This window comes from Leucoraja erinacea, chromosome 32, assembly GCF_028641065.1.
Source record: "Leucoraja erinacea ecotype New England chromosome 32, Leri_hhj_1, whole genome shotgun sequence".
NCBI lineage: Eukaryota > Metazoa > Chordata > Chondrichthyes > Rajiformes > Rajidae > Leucoraja > Leucoraja erinaceus.
The window spans coordinates 14116425-14139246 of record NC_073408.1 but is presented as its reverse complement, the minus strand read 5'-3'; the positions used below and the strand labels follow the sequence as shown (position 1 = coordinate 14139246).

General features: G+C 42.9%; 1 protein-coding gene across 5 annotated transcripts in view; it reads right to left on the bottom strand.

Moving 5' to 3' along the window:
• The window catches only part of jhy (junctional cadherin complex regulator), a 42208-nt gene extending 32351 nt beyond the window's left edge, over positions 1-9857 (bottom strand). Inside the window, exons 1-3 of one of the 5 annotated variants that reach the window (XM_055660798.1) lie at positions 9756-9857; positions 7680-7931; positions 5524-6067 (exon numbers count right to left, since the gene is read on the bottom strand). In XM_055660798.1, the coding sequence (XP_055516773.1) occupies positions 5524-5888 (365 nt within the window). In that variant the 5' untranslated portion in view covers positions 5889-6067; positions 7680-7931; positions 9756-9857. Of the gene's footprint in view, positions 1-5523; positions 6068-7679; positions 7932-8645; positions 9429-9480; positions 9637-9691 lie in introns of those variants that run through there. The other 4 variants (XM_055660796.1, XM_055660797.1, XM_055660801.1 and 1 more) reach the window with 4 other exon arrangements.
• Between the last annotated feature and the right edge of the window lie 12965 nt (positions 9858-22822).

The window sequence follows — 22822 nt, the reverse complement described above, 5'->3', positions numbered from 1 at the left end:
CCTGTAAAATCCTGAGGGCCCTCATCACAATGAGTTCTTCTTCATCGAACTCTCCCAAATTCTCCAAGGATGACATATTTAAATGAAAGGTAGACACAAAATGTTGGAGTAACTCATTGGGACATGGAGCAGCTTTGGAGAGAAGGAATGGGTCACATTTCGGCTCGAGACCCTTCTTCAGACTCATGTCGCCCATGAGTCACCGTCACATCACCCATTCCTTCTCTCCAGAGATGCTGCCCGTGACGCTGAGTTACTCCAGCATTTTGTGTCTATCTTTGGTTTAAACCTGCATCTGCAGTTCCTTCCTACATGTCTTTAAATAATGCAGGCATACTTTGCCATTTAGATCTGACTTCCTTTGCATGAATGCAAATTGTGTTTGAATAAATCAGTTATTTGGGGAAATGTCATTGCAACACTCATTGGCTTAGATTTGACTTAACCACTGTGCTATACACACTTCAGTCACGAGTGTGCTGCATACATGAACACATAGAAAATAAACCAATGTTAACCACCATCGCTTCTCAAGATCAATTTTAAGCTATAAAGCAATCATGCAGCACGTTAAATATTTGTGCTACACAAATTAATTTCTAGGTCCAAGTTTTCTTAAAGTTTGTCTATGTTAAATCACAGCAAAGTATATCCCTATAAACAAAACTTGAATTGATTGAATTAAAAGAAACAGAAATATGACCTTCAAGCCTCAGCCAGTTCTGAAATTTCTGATGTTACCAATTCACTCCTGGAGATGCACATCGATATTCCCCACTCACAGTACAATCCCTGTCTCTGTTCTTTCAGCGCTTTACCTATGTGTTTTTGCCCGGTTTCTCAACTGAGGACAGTAGCTGGTAATCAGGAGGGGGTTTTCTTGCTCATATTTGACTGATCTATGAGACTTCATGTTATTTGAGTTCCAAAACTATCCATCCCACCTGCATTCCACTGTGTCTCAGCTTTGGTGAGTTTGGATGTATCTCAAGATTGGGAAGGAGGAATTAATCACATTGCTTATAAGGTATGATTTATGAACATGACCGTGTCAGGCTACGGTTTGACAAAGTTTAGTTTCTAATTATCGTACAATTAACGATGCAGTGCTGGAATAACTCAACAAATCTCTGGAGAACATGTGCAACTTAACCTATTTGGGGAGGTGCAGGGAAATAAAGTCAGTTAAAGCAGGATCAAATCACAGTTTTGAATGTCAATGTAACTTTCCCAAGCATACCCTCTCAACACATAAATTATTAGTGTTATATCATTAATAAACAACAAAGCTGTGCAATGCTGCCATGAAGAAAATGTCCCAAAAATATTCCTCATGGCAAACCTTGTGGAGAAATGCAGCATTTTTTCAAGATGCCTAAAAGCTTCATCAGAAAGCTCAGATCTGCTGATGCCATATCATTTTTGTTTTGTTTTCTCTTTTTTCAGTCATTTACACATGTTGATGTTTGAGAAACATCACATACAATATATTGTGATGGTAAAAGTGTTAACAGGTTGAAACAATGCTAGTGGATTGAGCAACTTTGCTCTGCTGCAATTGTTGGTCAGTGCAATAAAAGACATGTTATTAGTTCTCTCAAATAAATCACTAATCATCTCTTTATTATCACCGTGGACAAAATATTGTCTGATATATTAGCCCAGAAGGAACTGAAGGCATAATAATTAAGGGCTATGGTGACTTGATGAATATTGGCAGTTAGATTCCACACACGTAGTTATTTGGATGTTTTTTTGTGGAACTTGGCTCAATTTAAAATGAAAGCTAAATCAGATTATTTTTGCTAAAAACTGAGATTGCAGTTGCTGCATAAACTAATCTGTAAAAAGATTCAGCTTGCAAAATTCTATAATATTCACTTAATCTGTATTATTCTCATTTTCAAAGTTTTTCAAAACCTTTAATATTTTTATGGTTTTGAACACTTTGTACAGTTAGAAATAAAGACTTGCACAATGTGTTTTTCATCATTCAATGATGTCCTGAAACAGTGTTATTGGCTTTCAAATATAATTACTGACCTTGCATAGCAAATGTTTATTTGCAGGAAAAATATTAATTTGCCATATTTGATAATAAGATATTGAACTGAATTAGGATTATCTTACCATTATTTCAGCAAGAAAATGCTGATCTGGAAATTAAAATGGTGTTTTAATGAATTCCTAGTTTGCAAATTCTGTTGCTAACTACTTATTTGCTCTCCTGTGAAGAACAGATTGCCTCTGCCATTTTCTGGGAGGAAGAGGTACTGCATCCTCTCCTTACAATATCTCTGCCTTAAATGTTTGGTTTAGAATTAATTGCTGTACATATATATTTCATCCAAAATCACAAGTGAAACAATATGAAATTAATACACTAGAGATGAAGATGGGGTTGAAGCTAGTAAAAAAACAAAGAAAAAAGTACTATTCCATTTTGTATGCAATCATACTTACATCCCACCTTATGTAATGCTTCCATTTTTAGTTCATTCTTCCTTGTAATCTTGATGATGAGTGAAAAACGTGCCTGAGAAATTTATCTTTTGGTCTACTGGACTAACTGATTATCAGATCGACTATGGAATAATTATTCTAAATTGGTAAAAATGAATAAAATTATCATTGAATAACTGATGAAGATAAGAAATGGCTGAGGCCACCCAAATATGTCTGGATAGTAATACAATGAAATGTTAAAAGATGTGGACATACTATAGGTTGAGCAAGAACTTGGAAATTTAAATAATTTAGGTGGTGGTGAGGAATGTACAGGAATGAAGCTTAAAATCAGTTTTCCCAAACCAGTTTTACATTCAGGTAATCGTTAGCTAGAGTGGTAAAAATAAACATAGACAATAATAGGGTGAAAGCAGTGGAATTGCGCCCAGAACTAAGAAGATGTATGCCAAGCCAAGAGCAGGGAAATTAAATGATCCATTGTTCTAGACAAAATATGTTGACATATTGGCATAATGTTGAGATCATGCGTCACATGACTCGGAACCAGTGGCCAGAAACACAAAGAACATGTTCTACGAAAGGTTTTGAATACAAGCCAAGATGCCGTGAGCACATAAATAATGAGAAAGGGAGGTACAGTTCATGTAATAGCAAAAGGAGAGTTTTGGGTGGGGTAGTTAAATGCTATGCAACTGACTGTACCTAGGCAATGTGACATCTTGTTAAATGGTTACTTGGATTAAGTAGTGAAGTCCCTACCATGCCACAAGCACCAAAGCTCAGCAAGAATCAGAAGCATAAAAGGAACGCATTAAAATCCATCAGATCCATGCTGGTTTGCTGCAAGTAATCATGGGGAACAAGGATATGGCAGACCAATTGAATAACTACTTTGGTTCCGTCTTCACTAAGGAAGACATAAATAATCTGCCGGAAATAGCAGGGGGCCGCGGGGTCAAAGGAGATGGAGGAACTGAGTGAAATCCAGGTTAGTCGGGAAGTGGTGTTCGGTAAATTGAATGGATTAAAGGCCGATAAATCCCCAGGGCCAGATAGGCTGCATCCCAGAGTACTTAAGGAAGTAGCTCCAGAAATAGTGGATGCATTAGTGGTAATTTTTCAAAAATCTTTAGATTCTGGAGTAGTTCCTGAGGATTGGAGGGTAGCTAATGTAACCCCACTTTTTAAAAAGGGAGGAAGAGAGAAAACGGGGAATTACAGACCAGTTAGTCTAACATCGGTAGTGGGGAAACTGCTAGAGTCAGTTATTAAAGATGGGATAGCAGCACATTTGGAAAGTGGCTAAATCATTGGACAAAGTCAGCATGGATTTACGAAAGGTAAATCATGTCTGACGAATCTTATAGAATTTTTCGAGGATGTAACTAGTAGAGTGGACAGGGGAGAACTAGTGGATGTGTTGTATCTGGACTTTCAGAAGGCTTTCGACAAGGTCCCACATAAGAGATTAGTATACAAACTTAAAGCACACGGTATTGGGGGTTCAGTAATGATGTGGATAGAGAACTGGCTGGCAAACAGGAAGCAAAGAGTAGGAGTAAACGGGTCCTTTTCACAATGGCAGGCAGTTACTAGTGGGGTACCGCAAGGCTCAGTGCTGGGACCCCAGCTATTTACAATATATATTAATGATTTGGACGAGGGAATTGAATGCAACATCTCCAAGTTTGCGGATGACACTAAGCTGGGGGGCAGTGTTAGCTGTGAGGAGGATGCTAGGAGGCTGCAAGGTGACTTGGATAGGCTGGGTGAGTGGACAAATGTATGGCAGATGCAGTATAATGTGGATAAATGTGAGGTTATCCACTTTGGTGGCAAAAACAGGAAAGCAGACTGTTATCTAAATGGTGGCCGATTAGGAAAAGGGGAGATGCAACGGGACCTGGGTGTCATGGTACATCAGTCATTGAAAGTAGGCATGCAGGTGCAGCAGGCAGTGAAGAAAGCAAATGGTATGTTAGCATTCATAGCAAAAGGATTTGAGTATAGGAGCAGGGAGGTTCTACTGCAGTTGTACAGGGTCTTGTCTTGGTGAGACCACACCTGGAGTATTGCATACAGTTTTGGTCTCCAAATCTGAGGAAGGACATTATTGCCATAGAGGGAGTGCAGAGAAGGTTCACCAGACTGATTCCTGGGATGTCAGGACTTTCATATGAAGAGAGACTGGATAGACTCGGCTTATACTCACTAGAATTTAGGAGATTGAGGGGGGATCTTATAGAATCTTACAAAATTCTTAAGGGGTTGGACAGGCTAGATGCAGGAAGATTGTTCCCGATGTTAGGGAAGTCCAGGACAAAGGGGCACAGCTTAAGGATAAGGGGGAAATCCTTTAAGACCGAGATGAGAAAAACATTTTTCACACGGAGAGCAGTGAATCTCTGGAACTCTCTGCCACAGTTCATTGGCTATATTTAAGAGGGAGTTAGATGTGGCCCTTGTGGCTAAAGGGATCAGGGTCCTAAGTGACCAAGTGCATCTGTATTAAATTTAGTTCATGCTTGGAATCGCACAGATCTATAGACTGAGACCATTTGATGCATCACTTCTTCATTAGATGTTTTCAGATAAAATGCACATTTACTTCCATTCTTTTGTTTTGACTTTAATGCAGCAAATCAATCATCTTCACCTAGTTGCTAAATTTCATGTTAAAATTAAGAATATTTAAGGTATTACCTTTTCCGGTAGAATATTTTAGATCCCAAAAATAACATTCTCTAGATATCCTTCCAATTTCAATGTATGGCCTTTGATTATTCGCTCATTCAGCGGAAACTTTTTCTATTTATTTAACCAAAACATGAAAGTTTCTCGATTATTCCTTCTTCTCTTTTTCAACGAGAACTTTTCCCCGTAACTCATAATCGGTTCAACTTTCTTGTTGACATAGTGGCGAACAAACTATATAAGGACATTACATTTCCCCTACAGTATGATTTGTCCACAATGCCAGAACGAGTAATGAAATCTGAGAGGCAACTAATAAAAGAAACATTGTTCAAATGCATTTTCAAAAATAACAATTACCTTGTTTTTTTACTATGCTTGTGTTCAGCTTCAAATTTGTTTCCGTCAAACTCATTTTCGTCTTCTGTTTCTTCAAGACTATCGTAGAAATCCTGGCCTTCACCATCTCCATTCTGCATATCAGTGTCTAAAGTTTGAAATACCATTTCTTCATTATTCTGAATGCGATGTTTCAGCTCCAGTTGGTATTGTTTCTCTTGAATTAAACTGTCAGAATCAGACTCCAATGAGTCATATAAATTTAAGTGAAAATGTTCTCCTTGCTCCTGTGAAAATGGTCTCTTTGACACTTCTTTCAGTTGGTTGCAATCTCCTGAGTTAAACTGTATTCCTCTTCTCTGTGTAGGATCCTTATTTTCATCCATTGTTATCGTTTTTTAGAGTGCTAAGAGGTTTAATTGATTGATCCTTGTAAAGATACAGTACTAATTCACAGAAATGGATCAGAAATGTCTGCATCAAAAGGATTTTCTTGATTTCATCACATGTATAGGAAAATCATATCTTGTTTAATGTTGCAGCCAAATTAGTTAACTGTTTTCAACTGTTGAACAGAGCAAAATCCAAATAAATTTAAACTATGAAAAATCAAAACAAAAAATACAGATTCTATAAATATGAAATAAAAAACTGCTGGAAACACTTAACAGGACAAGCAGCATCTGTGGAAAGACCTTCTGTCAGACCCTTGATTCAATAAAGGGACTTCAAGCAGGAACATTAAATCTATTTATTCCCATAGATGCCGCCTGAACTGTTGAGTGTTTCCTTGATTAAATTGCTAATGTATTCAAACTAGGATAAAAAATGACTGACATAAACTTGGCGTGGTAAAAATGTCAGAAATTCATCCCAGTCAGTTGTGACTAGTTGTGACGACTATGCCTCCAAATTTCCTGAATTGACTTCTAGCACTTTTAGCATTACCAATCAAGGATTATTTTCAAGGTATAATTTTTTTTTTAAATGGAGTCACATATGATGCTTACAAAAAAGTCAGGCAGAGGAGATACTGATAGATTTTAGAGTGCTCCTCATATCAGAGCACATGTACCTGGAATAGAAAACCATTAACCAGAATATATTTGAATAATTTACATCTATTTCAGCTGTTTTTAAATATTTCTGATTATTCAAGAAAAGTGAAAGGTCATTGTCAACCTTGAGCTACTAAAAATGTTATCAGGAATTTCTGGAGATGGGTCTCAGGATCTGTCCGTACTTCCAACCCACTGTGATTCATGACATGATTGCAGCACCTTGTCCTGTGGTTCAATCACTCCCATGGAGACAACGGGTAAATGCCACTGCAAAAAAAAAATACAGTGTTTCAAGGCAGATCTGCCTACAGTTGTGGGGCTGGAGATAAAATGCATCTGCTCAGTCAGCCCAAGAAATTGCATTTCACTTTCCCATCTGCCCTGCACACTAGCGATAATTTACAGAGACCAAATAACCAACAAACCAACAAGTCTTTGGGATGTGGGATTGGAATGGAGCACCCGCAAGAAAATTGGGCACCCAGAGGAAACCCACACAGTTACTAAGTGTGTAAACTCCACCAATAGAGCACCCATTGTCAGGATCAAACCTGGGTCTCAAGCGATGAGGCAGTAGCTCTACCAGCTATGCCACTATGCTGCTAAATAGTTTAATTCAGTAAAGTTCCAATCATCGGCACAAACAGCTGGTAATTCTATCAAAGGTTATACAAGATGCAAGCTAGTCTGCCTTCTTCATTGATTCCAATTGACCTGTTGTTTCCTTATTTGGCTTTTCTTTCCATTAAAACAAATCAGTTTAATTTCCTTGAATTTCACAATAATTTTAAGATTAAGAATAGATTCTGAAGTTCTGTTACTGGTACAGAATTTAACATAACTTTTTACAATACCAAAATCAGAGTAAAAACTCTGTTATCAAACTTGACATTTGTTGATGTGATGTGATGTGATGACATATTTGGGGAAGTTAAACAACTTATGTATGTCCTTAGTATGTTTTACATATGTATGATGAACATACATGCGTAATTGTACAAGTATGATATTGATGGGTTCCCTCTAGTCAAGTCTCATAATGTACTTTAACAACCATCATAAAAGGAATCTCCTTCACCACTGTATTCGTCTTCAGTTTAGACTAGAAATGTGTACCTTGCAGTTGATTAAATTTGCCCTGAGAGCAATGACGTCATGCTCCAAAAACGTTGATGACATCCCGCAAAAGTACTCAGTTTTGACAAGAGTAGCATACTTGTGCTCATTGAGTTAAATGCTGATCACCCGCCAATCTCGGTACATTCTCTTGGTCAGACCAATGACCTATTCAAAGTAAACTGCTGTAGAAATATCCAGTGCATGATATGTTGGATGTACCGTTGTAGAAGAAATGGGATATCTCACGTGCTGTTAGGCATAAAAAAGAGAAGCTGGTTTAATGTAAATTTGGTTTAATGTAAATTCAGGTCAATAGTTAAAAAGCAAAAACAACACCGCATGCAAAAGAGCCACAAAACTAAAATCAAAAATGGAATACTCCAGGAAGGAAATTTTACACTTTGTCAGGAGAGACAAGAGTCAAGAATGTTTTATTGTCATATGTCCCAAAACAAAACAATAACATTCTTACTTGTAGCAGGTTTGTTCACCAGATAGAAACACAATGCTGAGGAAACTCAGCGGGTCAGGCAGCATATCTGGTTATTCCAGCTTTTTGTGTCTATCTTCGGTGTAAACCATCTGCAGCTCCTTCTACACAAGTTTGTTCACCATTTCACGAGGGATAATTTTATTCTCTGGAATTCTCTGGATATCTCTGGAATTCTCTGCCACCGAATGTAGTTGAGGCCAGTTCATTGGCTATATTTAAGAGGGAGTTAGATGGCTAAAGGGATCAGGGCGTATGGAGAGAAGGCAGGTACAGGATATCGAGTTGGATAATCAGCCATGATCATATTGAATGGCGGTGCAAGATCAAAGGGCCGAATGGCCTACTACTGCACCTATTTTCTATGTTTCTATGTTTATTAACTTTTTAACATTGAACCAATTTTGCATTAGTTTTCTGCGCAGGCTTTTTGTGACCTTTAACTGGAATATGACATAGTGCCAATACTTAACCTGTTCTTGAAAAGCTGCGACTAAAATCAATAGGATTTCTTTGGAACTTCTATCCCAACAACCCAACCATGGTCCTCTGGTGGTTCAGGTCCAGCAGCTGGTGCACAGGTGCGGCAGCCCAGACGACAGGTGGCTTACCTGTTGTTTTTGCCTCTTTCACTTGGGCAGCTTACAACCCAGCGGTATCAATCATGATTTCTCCAACTTCAAGTAACCCTTGTATTCCCTCGATTTCTATCCCTCCCCCACCCTAGTTCTCCGACTAGTCTCACTGTCAATTTGATTAATTTTACTGATTGTATGTCTCCTTGTCACCTTCTCCTCAGCCAACAATGAACCATTCTACATTTTCTTCTGTGTAGGAAGGAACTGCAGATGCTGGTTTAAACCCAAGATACCTACACAAAAAGCTGGAGTAACTCAGCGGGGCAGGCAGCATCTCTGGAGAGAAGGAATAGACAGCGTTTCGGGTCGAGACCCTTCTTCAGACTTAGAGGGGTCAGTGAAAAGGGGTCAAGGGAGTAGCAAAAGCAAGAGGAAAATCAGCAACGCAACTAGGGAGTCTGAAGAAGGGACTTGACTTGAAAAATTCACCAATTCCTATTCTCCAGAGATGCTGTCTGACCTGCTGAATTCAGCATTTTGTGTCTCTCTCCACTCTCCCTTGTCCAGTTCACTCCACTCCCCAAAATATAACCATCTGGGCAAGGCAACCTCTGGTAGCCAATGAAGGAATTTCCCCGACAATGGTGAACTTTTGGGACTGCAATGGGAATATGGATTTTAATTTTTTGTTGGCGTAGGTGGCGGACCATTTCTGTAATTCTGCCCCCACCTCTCTTGCAGCTTTGCCCTCCCCTCCACTACAATCAGACTGAAGAAGGGTCTCGACATGAACTTCCATATTGCTTCTCTCCCGCTGAGTTACTGCAGCATTTTGTGTCTGTCATCGGTGGCGGGTCGTTTCTGGGATTCTCCCGGCTTGAGTTCGGGTTTAACCGCCGCAGGCGATCTGAATACTTGCTATCCCGGCACTAATTACTCACTCATATCGCGGTCAACCCTTCCCCAACCGCAGCTCACCCTCCTCGCCGCCGCCATGACACTCACCAACAGGCTCGGGCCCACACACAACGTCGTCGCCATGGCAACTGCGTCATTACGTCGTCGTTCGCGTCAGGGCGCACCATTGGCGTCTGACGATCCAGCTAAAGAGCTCGGATGGTCAGGCAGCCTCTGTAGAGGCAATGCACATCCTCCTTCAGACAGGGAGCAATGCACATCCTCCTTCAGACAGGGAGCAATGCACATCCTCCTTCAGACAGGGGGCAATGCACATCCTCCTTCAGACAGGGAGCAATGCACATCCTCCTTCAGACAGGGGACAATGCACAAACACTCCTCAGTAGACATGGCAATGCACACCACCCCCCCCCCATCCATGCAGACACATGGCAAAACATACACGTCCCCCCTTCAGACAGGGACCAATGCACACACACTCCTCTGCAGCCAGATAGCAATGCACACACACTCCTCTGCAGCCAGATAGCAATGCACACACACTCCTCTGCAGCCAGATAGCAATGCACACACACTCCTCTGCAGCCAGATAGCAATGCACACAACTCCTCTGCAGCCAGATAGCAATGCACACACACTCCTCTGCAGCCAGATAGCAATGCACACACACTCCTCTGCAGCCAGATAGCAATGCACACACACTCCTCTGCAGATACATGGCAATGTGTTGACATATATGAAACATATGCTCTCAATTGTAAAGAAGTTAATCTTAATGTTGTATTGTTACTCAGACAATCTTGGTGCAGGTGGTGAATGACTGACAATGATAGCAGCAATAGTAACTGACAATGATGACAGCCAATGAGAGGTACTGTAATTGATGTGTGAGCAAGTGTGTAAATAAAGTTTCTCTTCCAGTTTGAACAAGATGGATGCCCCACTGTGTTTTTTACTGCTCTGAATTATCTTTGGTCTAGCACTGGGTAGGCTGCAAGAATCGCTGCACAATGCACCTCTGCCAACAGGTTATGGGCCCAGCTTTACCCAGCTTTACCTAGAGTTATCCAGAGACAGTTACCCAGGGATTTACCACCGAGAGAAACGTCCGCTGAGAGTTAACTTGCTATGCTAGCACCATGAGTAGACGGAGCGCCCAGTCGAGTAGCCGCTGGTCTCGGCTAGTTTTTGACGGAGATGAAAAGAACTATGAGCTGTGGGAGACAAAATTTTTGGGCCATCTTCGGTTGCAAGGGCTAAAGGATACTATCTTGGAAGAGCCTACCGACAATGAAGAAGGAGACGAGGCCAAAAATGCAGAGGCATATGCTGAGCTAATCCAGTTTCTGGATGACAAGAGTTTGTCGCTGGTAATGCGAGAAGCAGCAGACGATGGGCGGAAAGCGCTAACTATTTTGAGAGATTATTATGCGGGTAAGGGAAAGCCACGTGTAATAAGTCTGTATACAGAACTTACTTCACTTCAAAAGTTGAGCAGCGAGAGTGTAACTGAATATGTTATAAGGGCAGAGACAGCCATCACAGCATTGAGAAACGCTGGTGAGGTATTGAGTGACGGACTGTTAATTGCAATGATTCTGAAGGGACTGCCTGAATCTTTCAAACCATTTGCTATCCATGTCACGCAAAGTGAGCAGGCAATGCCTTTTGCCGAATTTAAAACTAAATTACGGAGCTATGAAGACACGGAAAAGATGCGTGCAGCAGCATCCGACGACAATGTCATGAAGGCACGTGTGCAACCGAGTGTGAGACCCGACACAACAAGTACAAGTGCGGAGAGAGCGGACATTGTGTGCTTCAGGTGTGGCCTAAAAGGACATAAAGCCAGAGCATGTCAACGCAAGCAGTGGTGTAGTCACTGTAAAAGCACCACACATCGGGACGCAACCTGCAGACGGAAACAGCGGCGGGACAACGCACGACAAGTTTCCGGGGAGACTAACAACAAGGAATATGCATTCCTGGTGAGTGAAAGGGACGCGAAGATCCAGTCAGAGCGTGGAGTCGAGATGAAAGGGCTGATGGTCGATACGGGGGCAACTTCGCATATCATCACTGATATAGCAAGGTTCAAGAAGTTTGACGTTATGTTCCAGTCCGAGACACACTGCGTGGAGTTGGCTGACGGAACAAGGTGTGATGGAGTCGCAGAGCGCAGAGGAGACGCGGAGGTTTGCTTGGTCGACAGCCAAGGGCGTCGCCACAACACAACACTGAGGCAGGCATTGTACATCCCCTCATACCCGCAGGACATCTTCTCTGTAAAAGCAGCTACTTCCAGCGGAGCAACCGTAATCTTCAGGGACGGGGAAGACGTCCTACAACACAAGGACGGTACAAAATTCCACATTCATGAGTACAACAGACTGTACTACTTGCACACGGTAAACGTTGAATGTGATGACCAATGTAAGAGCAGTTATGATATCCAGACATGGCATGAGATTCTAGGGCACTGTAATTATGAAGATATTCAAAAATTACAGAATGTTGTTGAAGGTATGGCAATTAAGGGCAAAACAGCCAAACCTGCTCTACACTGTGAAGTGTGTACTCAGGGAAAGTTTATCCAAACTAGGAACAGGGACCCTGATGTAAGAGCCAAAGCAGCTTTGAAGTTGGTACACACAGATTTAGCGGGACCGATAGACCCAGAGTCTAGAGAGGGGTACAGGTTTGCGCTATCATTCACTGATGATTATTCCAGTGCAGTGTTTGTGTACTTTCTAAAGAATAAGAGTGACACAGTGCAAGCCACCGAGAGGTTTCTTGCTGACACAGCCCCATACGGGAAGATTAAATGTATGAGGTCTGACAATGGTACTGAATTCATGGGAAAGAATTACCAGGCACTACTCAGCAGAAATTGCATTAGACATGAGACATCAGCGCCATACTCACCACACCAGAATGGTACTGCTGAGCGAAATTGGCGCACCCTGTTTGACATGGCCAGGTGTATGCTAATAGAGAGTGAGTTACCTAAACAGTTTTGGACCTATGCAGTGCAGACAGCAGCTGTAGTGAGGAACAGATGCTTTAACAAGCGCACAAAGCAGACTCCTTACTTGATGCTGACAAGAAAACGGCCCAACCTGTCTAGGATGCAAAAGTTTGGGTCTGAGTGTTATGCCTATAAACAGGACAAGAGAAAACTGGACTCAAAGTGTGAGAAGGGAATCTTTGTCGGGTACGACAAGAATAGCCCAGCTTACATGGTTTACTATCCTGACAATGGGAAAGTAAAGAAGCACAGACTGGTGAAGTTTGTGACCAAAACAATTATAGAGAGGCAGACACAGACTGACATGACCCCCAGTGACGATGACTTTGAGGTGCAGAATAGGGCCAGTAGGATGAGAAAAAATACTGATGAGAGTCCAGGACATACTCAGGGCCAAGATCCAGTAACTAGGCCTGAGGTGAATAGCCAAGCACAGCCAGGTGAAACCAAGCATGAGCCTGCATGTTACCCTTCTAGATTGAGGAAGAAACCAGGTTACTTAAGTGAATATGTAACTGGCAAGGCGAGTGATGATCATGTAATGATTAACATAGATTATTGCTACAGATTGATGTGTAACATCCCCCTAACATTCAGGGAAGCTGTAACCTCAACTAACTCAAAGGAATGGGTTAACGCAATGCATGAGGAAATGCAGTCGCTGAGAGAAAATGACACATTTACCCTAACCAACTTGCCTGAGGGTAAGAAAGCAGTGGGGGGTAGATGGGTATATGCAATCAAGAACAATGAGGATGGATCTGATAAATACAAGGCACGGTATGTAGCCAAAGGATACAGTCAAATATTGGGTGTAGACTATGAGGAGACATTTTCTCCTACTGCTAACCTGACCAGTATCAGAGTGATGATGCAAAAAGCAGCACAGGAAAACCTGATTTTACATCAGATGGATGTCAAAACTGCCTACATACATGCACCAATAGATTACGAGATTTACATGGAACAGCCAGAAGGTTACGATGTAAAATCCAGCGCAAATGAAAAGTTGGTGTATAAGTTAAAAAAGTCACTTTATGGGTTAAAACAGTCGGGTAGAAATTGGAACAAAATGCTACATGAGTATCTGACTGAAAATGACTTTGTGCAAAACCCAGCTGATCATTGTGTTTACACAAGGGAAACAGAAAATGAGAAAGTGATCATGATAATATGGGTCGATGACTTAATTATTGCTGCCAGTGATGAAAAGTAACTGAAAGCTGTGAAGGAGATGCTCACAGCCAAATTCAAGATGAAAGACATGGGCAAACTGAAACATTTTCTTGGCATTAATTTTGACCAATGTGATAACTGTGTGAGAATGTCACAGAAGAAATATGTGGAGAAAATACTTGAAAGGGTTGATATGCAAGATTGTAAACCGAGGGCAACACCTTGTGAACAAAAATTAACCTACACTGATGATGCAGAAATGATGACTGATGTCAGAAAATACAGAGAGGTGGTAGGTAGCCTAATTTATCTGACTACTTGCACGAGACCCGATCTCAGTTTTGTAGTAAGTAAACTGTCAACAGTACTTTACTGAGCCGACGGAAGAGCAATGGGCTACTGTAAAACATGTACTGAGATATCTGAGAGGCACAATTGAGAAAGAGTTGTGTTACAGGAAATGTAACGACGAGAAACTGGCGTTACAAGCGTACAGTGATGCAGATTGGGCGGCTGATGTAACCGACAGACGTAGTACAACCGGTTATTGTGTAAGCCTAAACAAAAATGGTCCTTTGATTTCATGGAAAACCAAAAAGCAGCCCACCGTTGCACTGTCAACTTGTGAGGCTGAGTATATGGCGTTAGCCGCAACACTACAAGAGTGTATGTACCTAGTACAATTACTAGAAGGTATTGATGGACATCAGTACCCAACACCCAAGGTTTATGAGGATAACCAGGGTACAATTGCGTTAGCAAAGAATCCTGTAAGTAGACAGAGGTGTAAGCATGTGGACATAAAATATCACTTCGTGAGGTCCACTGTGAATCATGGCAAAATAAGTTTGGAGTATTGCCCAACAGACCAGATGGTAGCAGATGTGATGACAAAACCTGCAACAAAATTTAAGTTGATGGAGTTTGCAAAGTTTATGTTTGGAGAGTAACCATGTATGTAAAAGTCTACATGATGTAAGGTAGACAACCTTAGGATGTTTTATTTTTAGTCAAGATAACAATGCGAGAGCAAGTGGGGGTGTTGACATATATGAAAAATATGCTCTCAATTGTAAAGAAGTTAATCTTAATGTTGTATTGTTACTCAGACAATCTTGGTGCAGGTGGTGAATGACTGACAATGATAGCAGCCAATAGTAACTGACAATGATGACAGCCAATGAGAGGTACTGTAATTGATGTGTGAGCAAGTGTGTAAATAAAGTTTCTCTTCCAGTTTGAACAAGATGGATGCCCCACTGTGTTTTTTACTGCTCTGAATTATCTTTGGTCTAGCACTGGGTAGGCTGCAAGAATCGCTGCACAATGCACCTCTGCCAACACAATGCACACCCACCCCACCCCCATGCAGACACATGGCAATGCATACACATCCCCCTGCAGACAGGGAGCAATTCAATTCAATTCTACTTTATTGTCATTGCACAAATACGAGTACAGGTACAACGGAATGCAGTTTAGCGTCTGGTCATAGTGCAAGATAGTAAAAATAAAAATACAAACTAAAAATAAAAATACTGGTTAATAATGTGTGGACTGTGGATGAATTAAACTGCTACATAGGCAAATAAATGTATACAAATGGGAGAGTCTAAATGCACACGCACTCCTCTGCAGACACATGGCAATGCACACCACCCTTCTGCCGGCTCATGGCAATGGACACACATCCCCCTTCAGACAGGGAGCAATGCACGCACTCCTATGCAGTCAGGCAGCACCAAAGATCCTCTGCTCTAAGATCTTTGGGCAGCACACTCATTTGCAGACAGGTAGCAATGCACACATTCCTCTGCAGACACATGACAATGCACCCAACCCCCCCTCCCTTCAAACAGGCAGCAATACACACACTCTGCAGACAGCTTTTTGTGTCTATTGTAGCGATGCCTGCTGGCGCACGCAGGTATCGAACCCGGCGTAAGGAAGCTGCGGTCACGTGACTCGGGAGGGGCTGCTGTTTTTGTGCGGTTTCGCTTTCGCGCCACAGTTGTGTTGCTGACCACGGTTGTGGTCAGACGTGTTTGTGAAGACCTGCAAGCCAAAGAGCTATTTCCTGAATAAATAAGTTCACAAAACTTGGTTGCCGTCTTTACATCCGCCAGATTTGTGACACCGACCTGTCTAGCCGTCGTTAGACAAGAAGATCATGCAGGTGGACTACGTTCCCGCAGAATCGGCCGGCTCACCGGCCTTCAAGCTATCTTCCTTTTGGCCAGGGCAACCTCAGGTGTGGTTCGCCAACGTTGAGGCACAGTTCCACCTGCATCGGATAATTGCAGACGACACGATGTACTTTCATGTGGTAGGAGCTCTGCCACAGGACTGTGCCTCGAGGCTGTTGCAGTACATTAGAGACCTGCCAACGATCGCCAAATACGAAGGATTGAAGGCCCTGCTGTTACATACCTTCAGTCTCAGTCGTAGAGGCAGGGCGACGAAGATCCTGCACATGGACAGTGTCGGCGATTGGCCGTCCATCCACCATCATGGCGAAGATGCTGGCCCTGATGGACGGGCACCACCCGTGTCTGCTTTTCGAACAGGCGTTCTTGGAGCAGATGCCAGACTAAATCTGTCTGATGCTCGCCGGGGCTGAATTCGGCGATCCCCAGCTCCTCGCGGAGAGAGCCGATGAGTTGTGGACCCACAGACGGCGGGATGTTTGCTCTTTCACCCGCCTCGCTGCCACGGTGCAACCGAGACGACATCGGGGGGACGGTCAGAATCCGCACAGCGCCGAAGAAGCATCGCCGCTGCCGGAGGTGTACAATCGACGACGTTGGTGCTACTGCCATCTCCGTTATGGTGTGGAAGCCTCCGGAACATTGTCGCTGACGACACAAAATATTTTCACGTCGTCGGCGCTCTCACGCAGGAGACGGCCTTGCGGTTGCTACCCTTCCTGCAGGACCCATGAGGGCCTCAGCTGCAGAGACCACGCCGCCCGCCTCTTAACATGGACGGTTTGGGCGACCGCAAGCCGTCCATGCTAATGGCTGAGATGCTAGGCCTGATGGACGGCCACCGCCCATGTCTGCTCTTTGAGCAAGCGTTCCTGGAGCAGATGCCTGATGACATCCGCCTCATGCTCGCCGGCGCCGATTTCACCGAACCCATGCAGGTCCATCTCGGCCGTAGACCACGGCGTGGACTACAAGGAGCTGGCTGCAGTGCAGCGTGCGGATACTGGGATGGCGGACTACCATACTGCTGTTTCTGGCCTCCGGTTAGCCGACGTCCCGTACGGGCCCTCGGACACGATGGTCCTCTGCGATGTCTCCACAGGTCGACCTCGCCCCATCGTCCCCGTACGTTGGCACTGCCGGATCTTCAACGCCATACACGGCTTGGCCCACCCATCCATCCGGGCAACCTCCGCATTGTTAGCGGACACATTTGTCTGGCATGGGCTCCGCATGCAGGTGGTGACCTGAGCCCGTGCCTGTCTCCCCTGTCAGACCTCCAAGTTCCAGCGGCGCGTGCTGCCCCAGTGCAGGATTTTGCCGTCCCTACGGCCTGCTTCCTGCTCCGTTCTGGTCCCCTGGCCTTGTTCTGCCAGTCCCCGTTGTTACTCCCTCCCCTTTTCCAGTTACCACGCATTCCAGTCGCCGTATCCGGTCCCTGCTCGGTTCCGTAACTCGGGTTCTGGGCGGGGGGGGGTTCCTGTACGGATCACGGATTGGCTGCTCGGATCATGTGGGCGCAGGGGGTGAGATTCGCGGGCTTTTTACGGTGTTGTAGCATTGTAGCGCCACATTTGTGGAAGTAGCATCGTGCTTTTGGCTGTCTTACCGATCCGAGTAAATTTGTTGTTTTCACGTTCCAAAATTCAATTCTCTCACTGTCTCAACTCGCTAAATAGTGGCTATTGTCTATGGTACTGTAAGTATAGCTGTTTTTGAGGTCATATGTTGCACATTTAGAAAGATTAGGTACAATATCTGCTATCTGCAGAGCCAAAAGAAATGGGGGAGATAGTGAACAATTTCTTTTCTTCGATTATTCACCAAGGAGAAGGATATTGAATTATGTGAGGTAAGGAGAACAAGTAGAGTAGCTATGGAAACTATGAGATTCAAAGAAGAGGAAGTACTGACACTTTTTGAGAAATATAAAAGTGGATAAGTCTCCAGGTCCGGGCAGGATATTCCCTAGGACATTGAGGGAAGTTAGTGTAGAAATAGCAGGGGCTATGACAGAAATATTTCAAATGTCATTAGAAATGGGAATAGTGCCAGAGGATTGGCGTACTGCGCATGTTCTTCCATTGTTTAAAAAGGGGTCTAAGAGTAAACCTAGCAATTATAGACCAGTTAGTTTGATGTCAGTGGTGGGCAAAGCTAATGGAAAGGATACTTAGAGATAATATATATAAGCATCTGGATAAACAGGGTCTGATTAGGAACAGTCAACATGGATTTGTGCCTGGAAGGTCATGTTTGACTAATCTTCTTGAATTTTCTGAAGAGGTTACTCGGGAAATTGATGAGGGTAAAGCAGTGGATGTTGTATATATGGACTTCAGTAAGGCCTCACAGAAGGTTGGTTAAGAGTAATGGTGGATGGTTGTTTGTCAGGTTGGAGGCCAGTGACTAGTGGGGTGCCACAGGGACCTGTGTTTGGTCCACTGTTGTTTGTCATGTACATCAATGATCTGGATGATGGTGTGGTAAATTGGATTAGTAAGTATGCAGATGATACTAAAATAGGTGGGGTTGTGGATAATGAAGTAGATTTTCAAAGTCTACAGAGAGATTTATGCCAGTTGGAAGAGTGGGCTGAAAGATGGCAGATGGAGTTTAATGCTGATAAGTGTGAGGTGCTGCATCTTGGCAGGACAAATCAAAATAGGAGATACATGGTAAATGGTAGGGAATTGAAGAATGCAGGTGAACAGAGGGATCTGGGAATAACTGTGCACAGTTCCCTGAAAGTGGAATCTCATGTAGATAGGGTGGTAAAGAAAGCTTTTGGTGTGCTGGCCTTTATAAATCGGAGCATTGAGTATAGAAGTTGGGATGTAATGTTAAAATTGTACAAGGCATTGGTGAGGCCAATTCTGGAGTATGGTGTACAATTTTGGTCGCCTAATTATAGGACGGATGTCAACAAAATAGAGAGAGTACAGAGGAGATTTACTAGAATGTTGCCTGGGTTTCAGCATCTAAGTTACAGAGAAAGGTTGAACAAGTTAGGGCTTTCTTCTTTGGAGTGCAGAAGGTTAAGGGGGGACTTGATAGAGGTCTTTAAAATGAAGAGAGGGATAGACAGAGTTGACGTGGATAAGCTTTTCCCACTGAGAGTAGGGAAGATTCAAACAAGGGGACATGACTTGAGAATTAAGGGAGAAGTTTAGGGGTAACATGAGGGGGAACTTCTTTACTCAGAGAGTGGTGGCTGTGTGGAATGAGCTTCCAGTGAAGGTGGTGGAGGCAGGTTCATTTTTATCATTTAAAAATAAATTGGATAGTTATATGGATGGGAAAGGAATGGAGGGTTATGGTCTGAGCGCAGGTATATGGGACTAGGGGAGAATACGTGTTCTGCATGGACTAGAAGGGTCGAGATGGCCTGTTTCCGTGCTGTAATTGTTATATGGTTATATGGTAAATGGCTCGTTTATTATCCAGTAATATAATTAAATATTTATATATTCCAGGTAAGATACTTTAAACATTTTGTGCCCATTCTAAGAATATTGTATTGCTAAAATACAAACAAAAAATGTCTGAAATTCAGTAAGAGGTAGCATCAATGAAAAGAGAAAAAAAAAATTGATTTCAGATTGTAGAGCTTTCATCAGAATTAGAAGAATGAAAAACTAATTAGTTCGTTTTTTATTTCAAAAATAAACTTTATTCGTAATAAAAATTGTATACAAAACTAAAACTGGGCAAAACTGTAAATCCATTCTTAGTGCCTATATTTAGTTTAGTTTATTGTCATGTGTACCGAGGTACAGTGAAAAGCTTTTGTTGCGTGCTAACCAGTCAGCGGAAAGACGGTACATGATTACAATCGAGCCATCCAAAATGTACAGATACATGATAAGGGAATAATGTTTAGTGCAAAATAAAGTCCAGTAAAGTCCGATTAATGATTTTGGATATTAATTGAAAGATTAGTAAAAATATTTTGGATATTAGACTTCCAATATGAGTAGTGTTATACCCACTAGTGTTAGCACATTCCTTTTTCTTTACACATAACATCATTGCCACATAGATAGATAGATAGATAGATAGATAGATAGATAGATAGATAGATAGATAGATAGATAGATAGCCTTTTATTGTCATTCAGACCGAAGTCTGAACGAAATTGCAGCAGTCATACATATAATACAATACAATAAAACAACAATAAACACATATTAACATCCACCACAGTGAGTCCACCCAGCATCTCCTCACTGTGATGGAGGCAAAAGTCTTAGGTCTGCAGTCTCTTCCCTCCTCTTCTCCCTCTGCGCTGGGGCGATGTCTACTGTTGCAGAGAAGGTGGTGAAGGTATAATGTGGAGTGCAAGACATTGGAGCAGCCAGCTTTCTTTTACATACAATGAAGACACAAGGAATTGCATATGTTGAGATCTTGAGCAAAAGCAGAATGCTGGACGATCTCAATTCTTCTCTGTGATTTCTGCTACTCTCCTGCTATCCCACTATCACTTCGTAGGTTTTTGTCCCGCTCCCACCTCTCCTCCACCCCCCATTACTATTAGTCTGAAGAAGGGTCCCAACCCGAAACATCTTTGTTCATTTAGTTTAGTTTTTTTAGTTTAGAGATACAGCGAGGAAACAGGCCGTTTGGTCCACCGGGTCCACGCTGACCAGCGATCCCTACACATAAACACTATTGTACACCCACTAGGGACAATTTTCACATTTACCAAGCCAATTAACCTACAAACCTGTACGTCTTTGGAGTGTGGGAGGAAACCGAAGATCTTGAAGCGGTCACATGGAGAACATGCAAACTCCGTACAGACAGCATCAGTAGTCGGGATCAAACCCTGTTCGTCGGCGCAGCATTCACAATAAGGCAGCAACTCTGCCGCCCTAGGATTTCCCCACACAGATAACAGTTTTAAAGTATTTGATGCAGGGATGTCGTGAACACCTGAGTGTTCAGAATTAAACACAGATTAAAAATCGAATTAACCCCAAGAAGATGAAATTATTTTGCAGAACTAAATATATATTAAAAATGATGGTAATGGATAAGCGCAAATCGTAATGAAAGGTTAAGCTCAGCATTGGCCATGGTTGCCATGGGGATAATTTGTAGTTTGGTTAGCCATGCCAGTTAGAGAATCATCATGCAGACAAAGGAACCACTCACTATTGAGTGGTGCAAAATGTAAAGATGTGGGACATGCCCAGCAGTCGAGGCTGTGCTAATGGACCGAGAAAAACTCAGCCATTGTGACTGACAGATCTCTTAGAATGGAAATGAACAGTTCTGATACAGAGAAAATGAGTTGCTGGTTTTGTAGAATTCTCTATTGAGTCTTGAAGGGTTCAACATGCACAAATTAATGCTTGTGTAGGGCCTATTACAACAGTGCAGGTACGATTTACACAGGAGTTACTGAAACACTCAAATCATGTTAAACCCAATCTAATTTACATTGCAATGAGCAAGAAAGCAAGTTTCTAGCGGAACCCGACAGGTCAGGCAGGCAGCATCGGTGGAGGGTAATGGGCAGGTGACATTTTGGGTTGGAACCCTTCTCCAATATTGGAGTAGAGTTCTTCCAGCAGCTAACTTTTTGATCAAGGATCCAATGCCTGGAGTCTCTTGTGTTGAAAAATGTTTCAATTTTCAGGACTGTTATTGAGAGAAATTAAAAGATCTTGCTGTGACATTATTTGCATGGAAGCATTTGGCAACCTCCTGTGAATTTTGGTCAACTACTCGATGTCGTCCGAGATCAGTTTGTCTGTGTCCTCCAAAGGTAAGCTTACCGCAAACAGCTATCACATAAAGATTGAACTTTTAAGTCAGCTGTATTTACACTGCATCCGGAAGTGTGTACAACAATATGCTGCAATACTGTTCATTGTTGTATTTTCAGTTATTGAGTATTGTTTAAAATGATAAGATGATAAGTCTGAGACACCGATGCTGTCCCCAGGAAAGACAACGTCTATGCTAGGTCTGACTAAGCGGAAGGGTTGTGGACAAACAGCTCCTTAGAACGGGGATCTTGGATTCATTGGAAAGTTGGCCAAGCTGACCTTAGACAAGAAGAATATCCAGTTTGTCAAAACTGGCAGGGCCATACATTCAGTTTGAGCTAAAAGAAAGACATAAAGTGCTGGAAAACTTGTGTCCTTTCGTTTGCCTTGAAAGTATAAAACATCTGGGCAAAACTCACATAAATGGACATTGGTCGAAGTACTCATATAGAGTAGAAGCAACATTTGTTAAAGCTTATTTAAAACAAAGTGGATGAGTTGTGGTATATTGAGTTGTGAATTCGTTTTTTGCTGCATACACAATGTATACATATAGCGGCCACCTACGATGCTGACAAAATTACAAAGCACGCCGGCTCCTCCTCTTGTTCTCCCCCCTCACGGTGGTCCTCCACGCTCTCATCAACCGTCGATCGTTGGTCGACCTGCGAGGTATTGCCGTGGCTGCGAGGCATCACCACCGCCGAGGCCTCATCGTCGCGAGGCTCCACCGCTGCTGCCGCTGAGGCCTCACCACTGACGACATCCCACTTCACGCCTCTGTGGTGCGGACCCGGGTCCCAGCCAAAGGCTCCGTCTGCAGCTTTGCCCAACCCAGGCAAGGCCCCAGCCGGGCCCCGACCCGGGCTGCTACACAGCGATCCAGGAGGCAAGGAGACTGCAGCGCCTCAATAAAGGCCTCTGGCCGCGTTCCCAGTCCACAGCCGCCGCCCCACCGTCGGG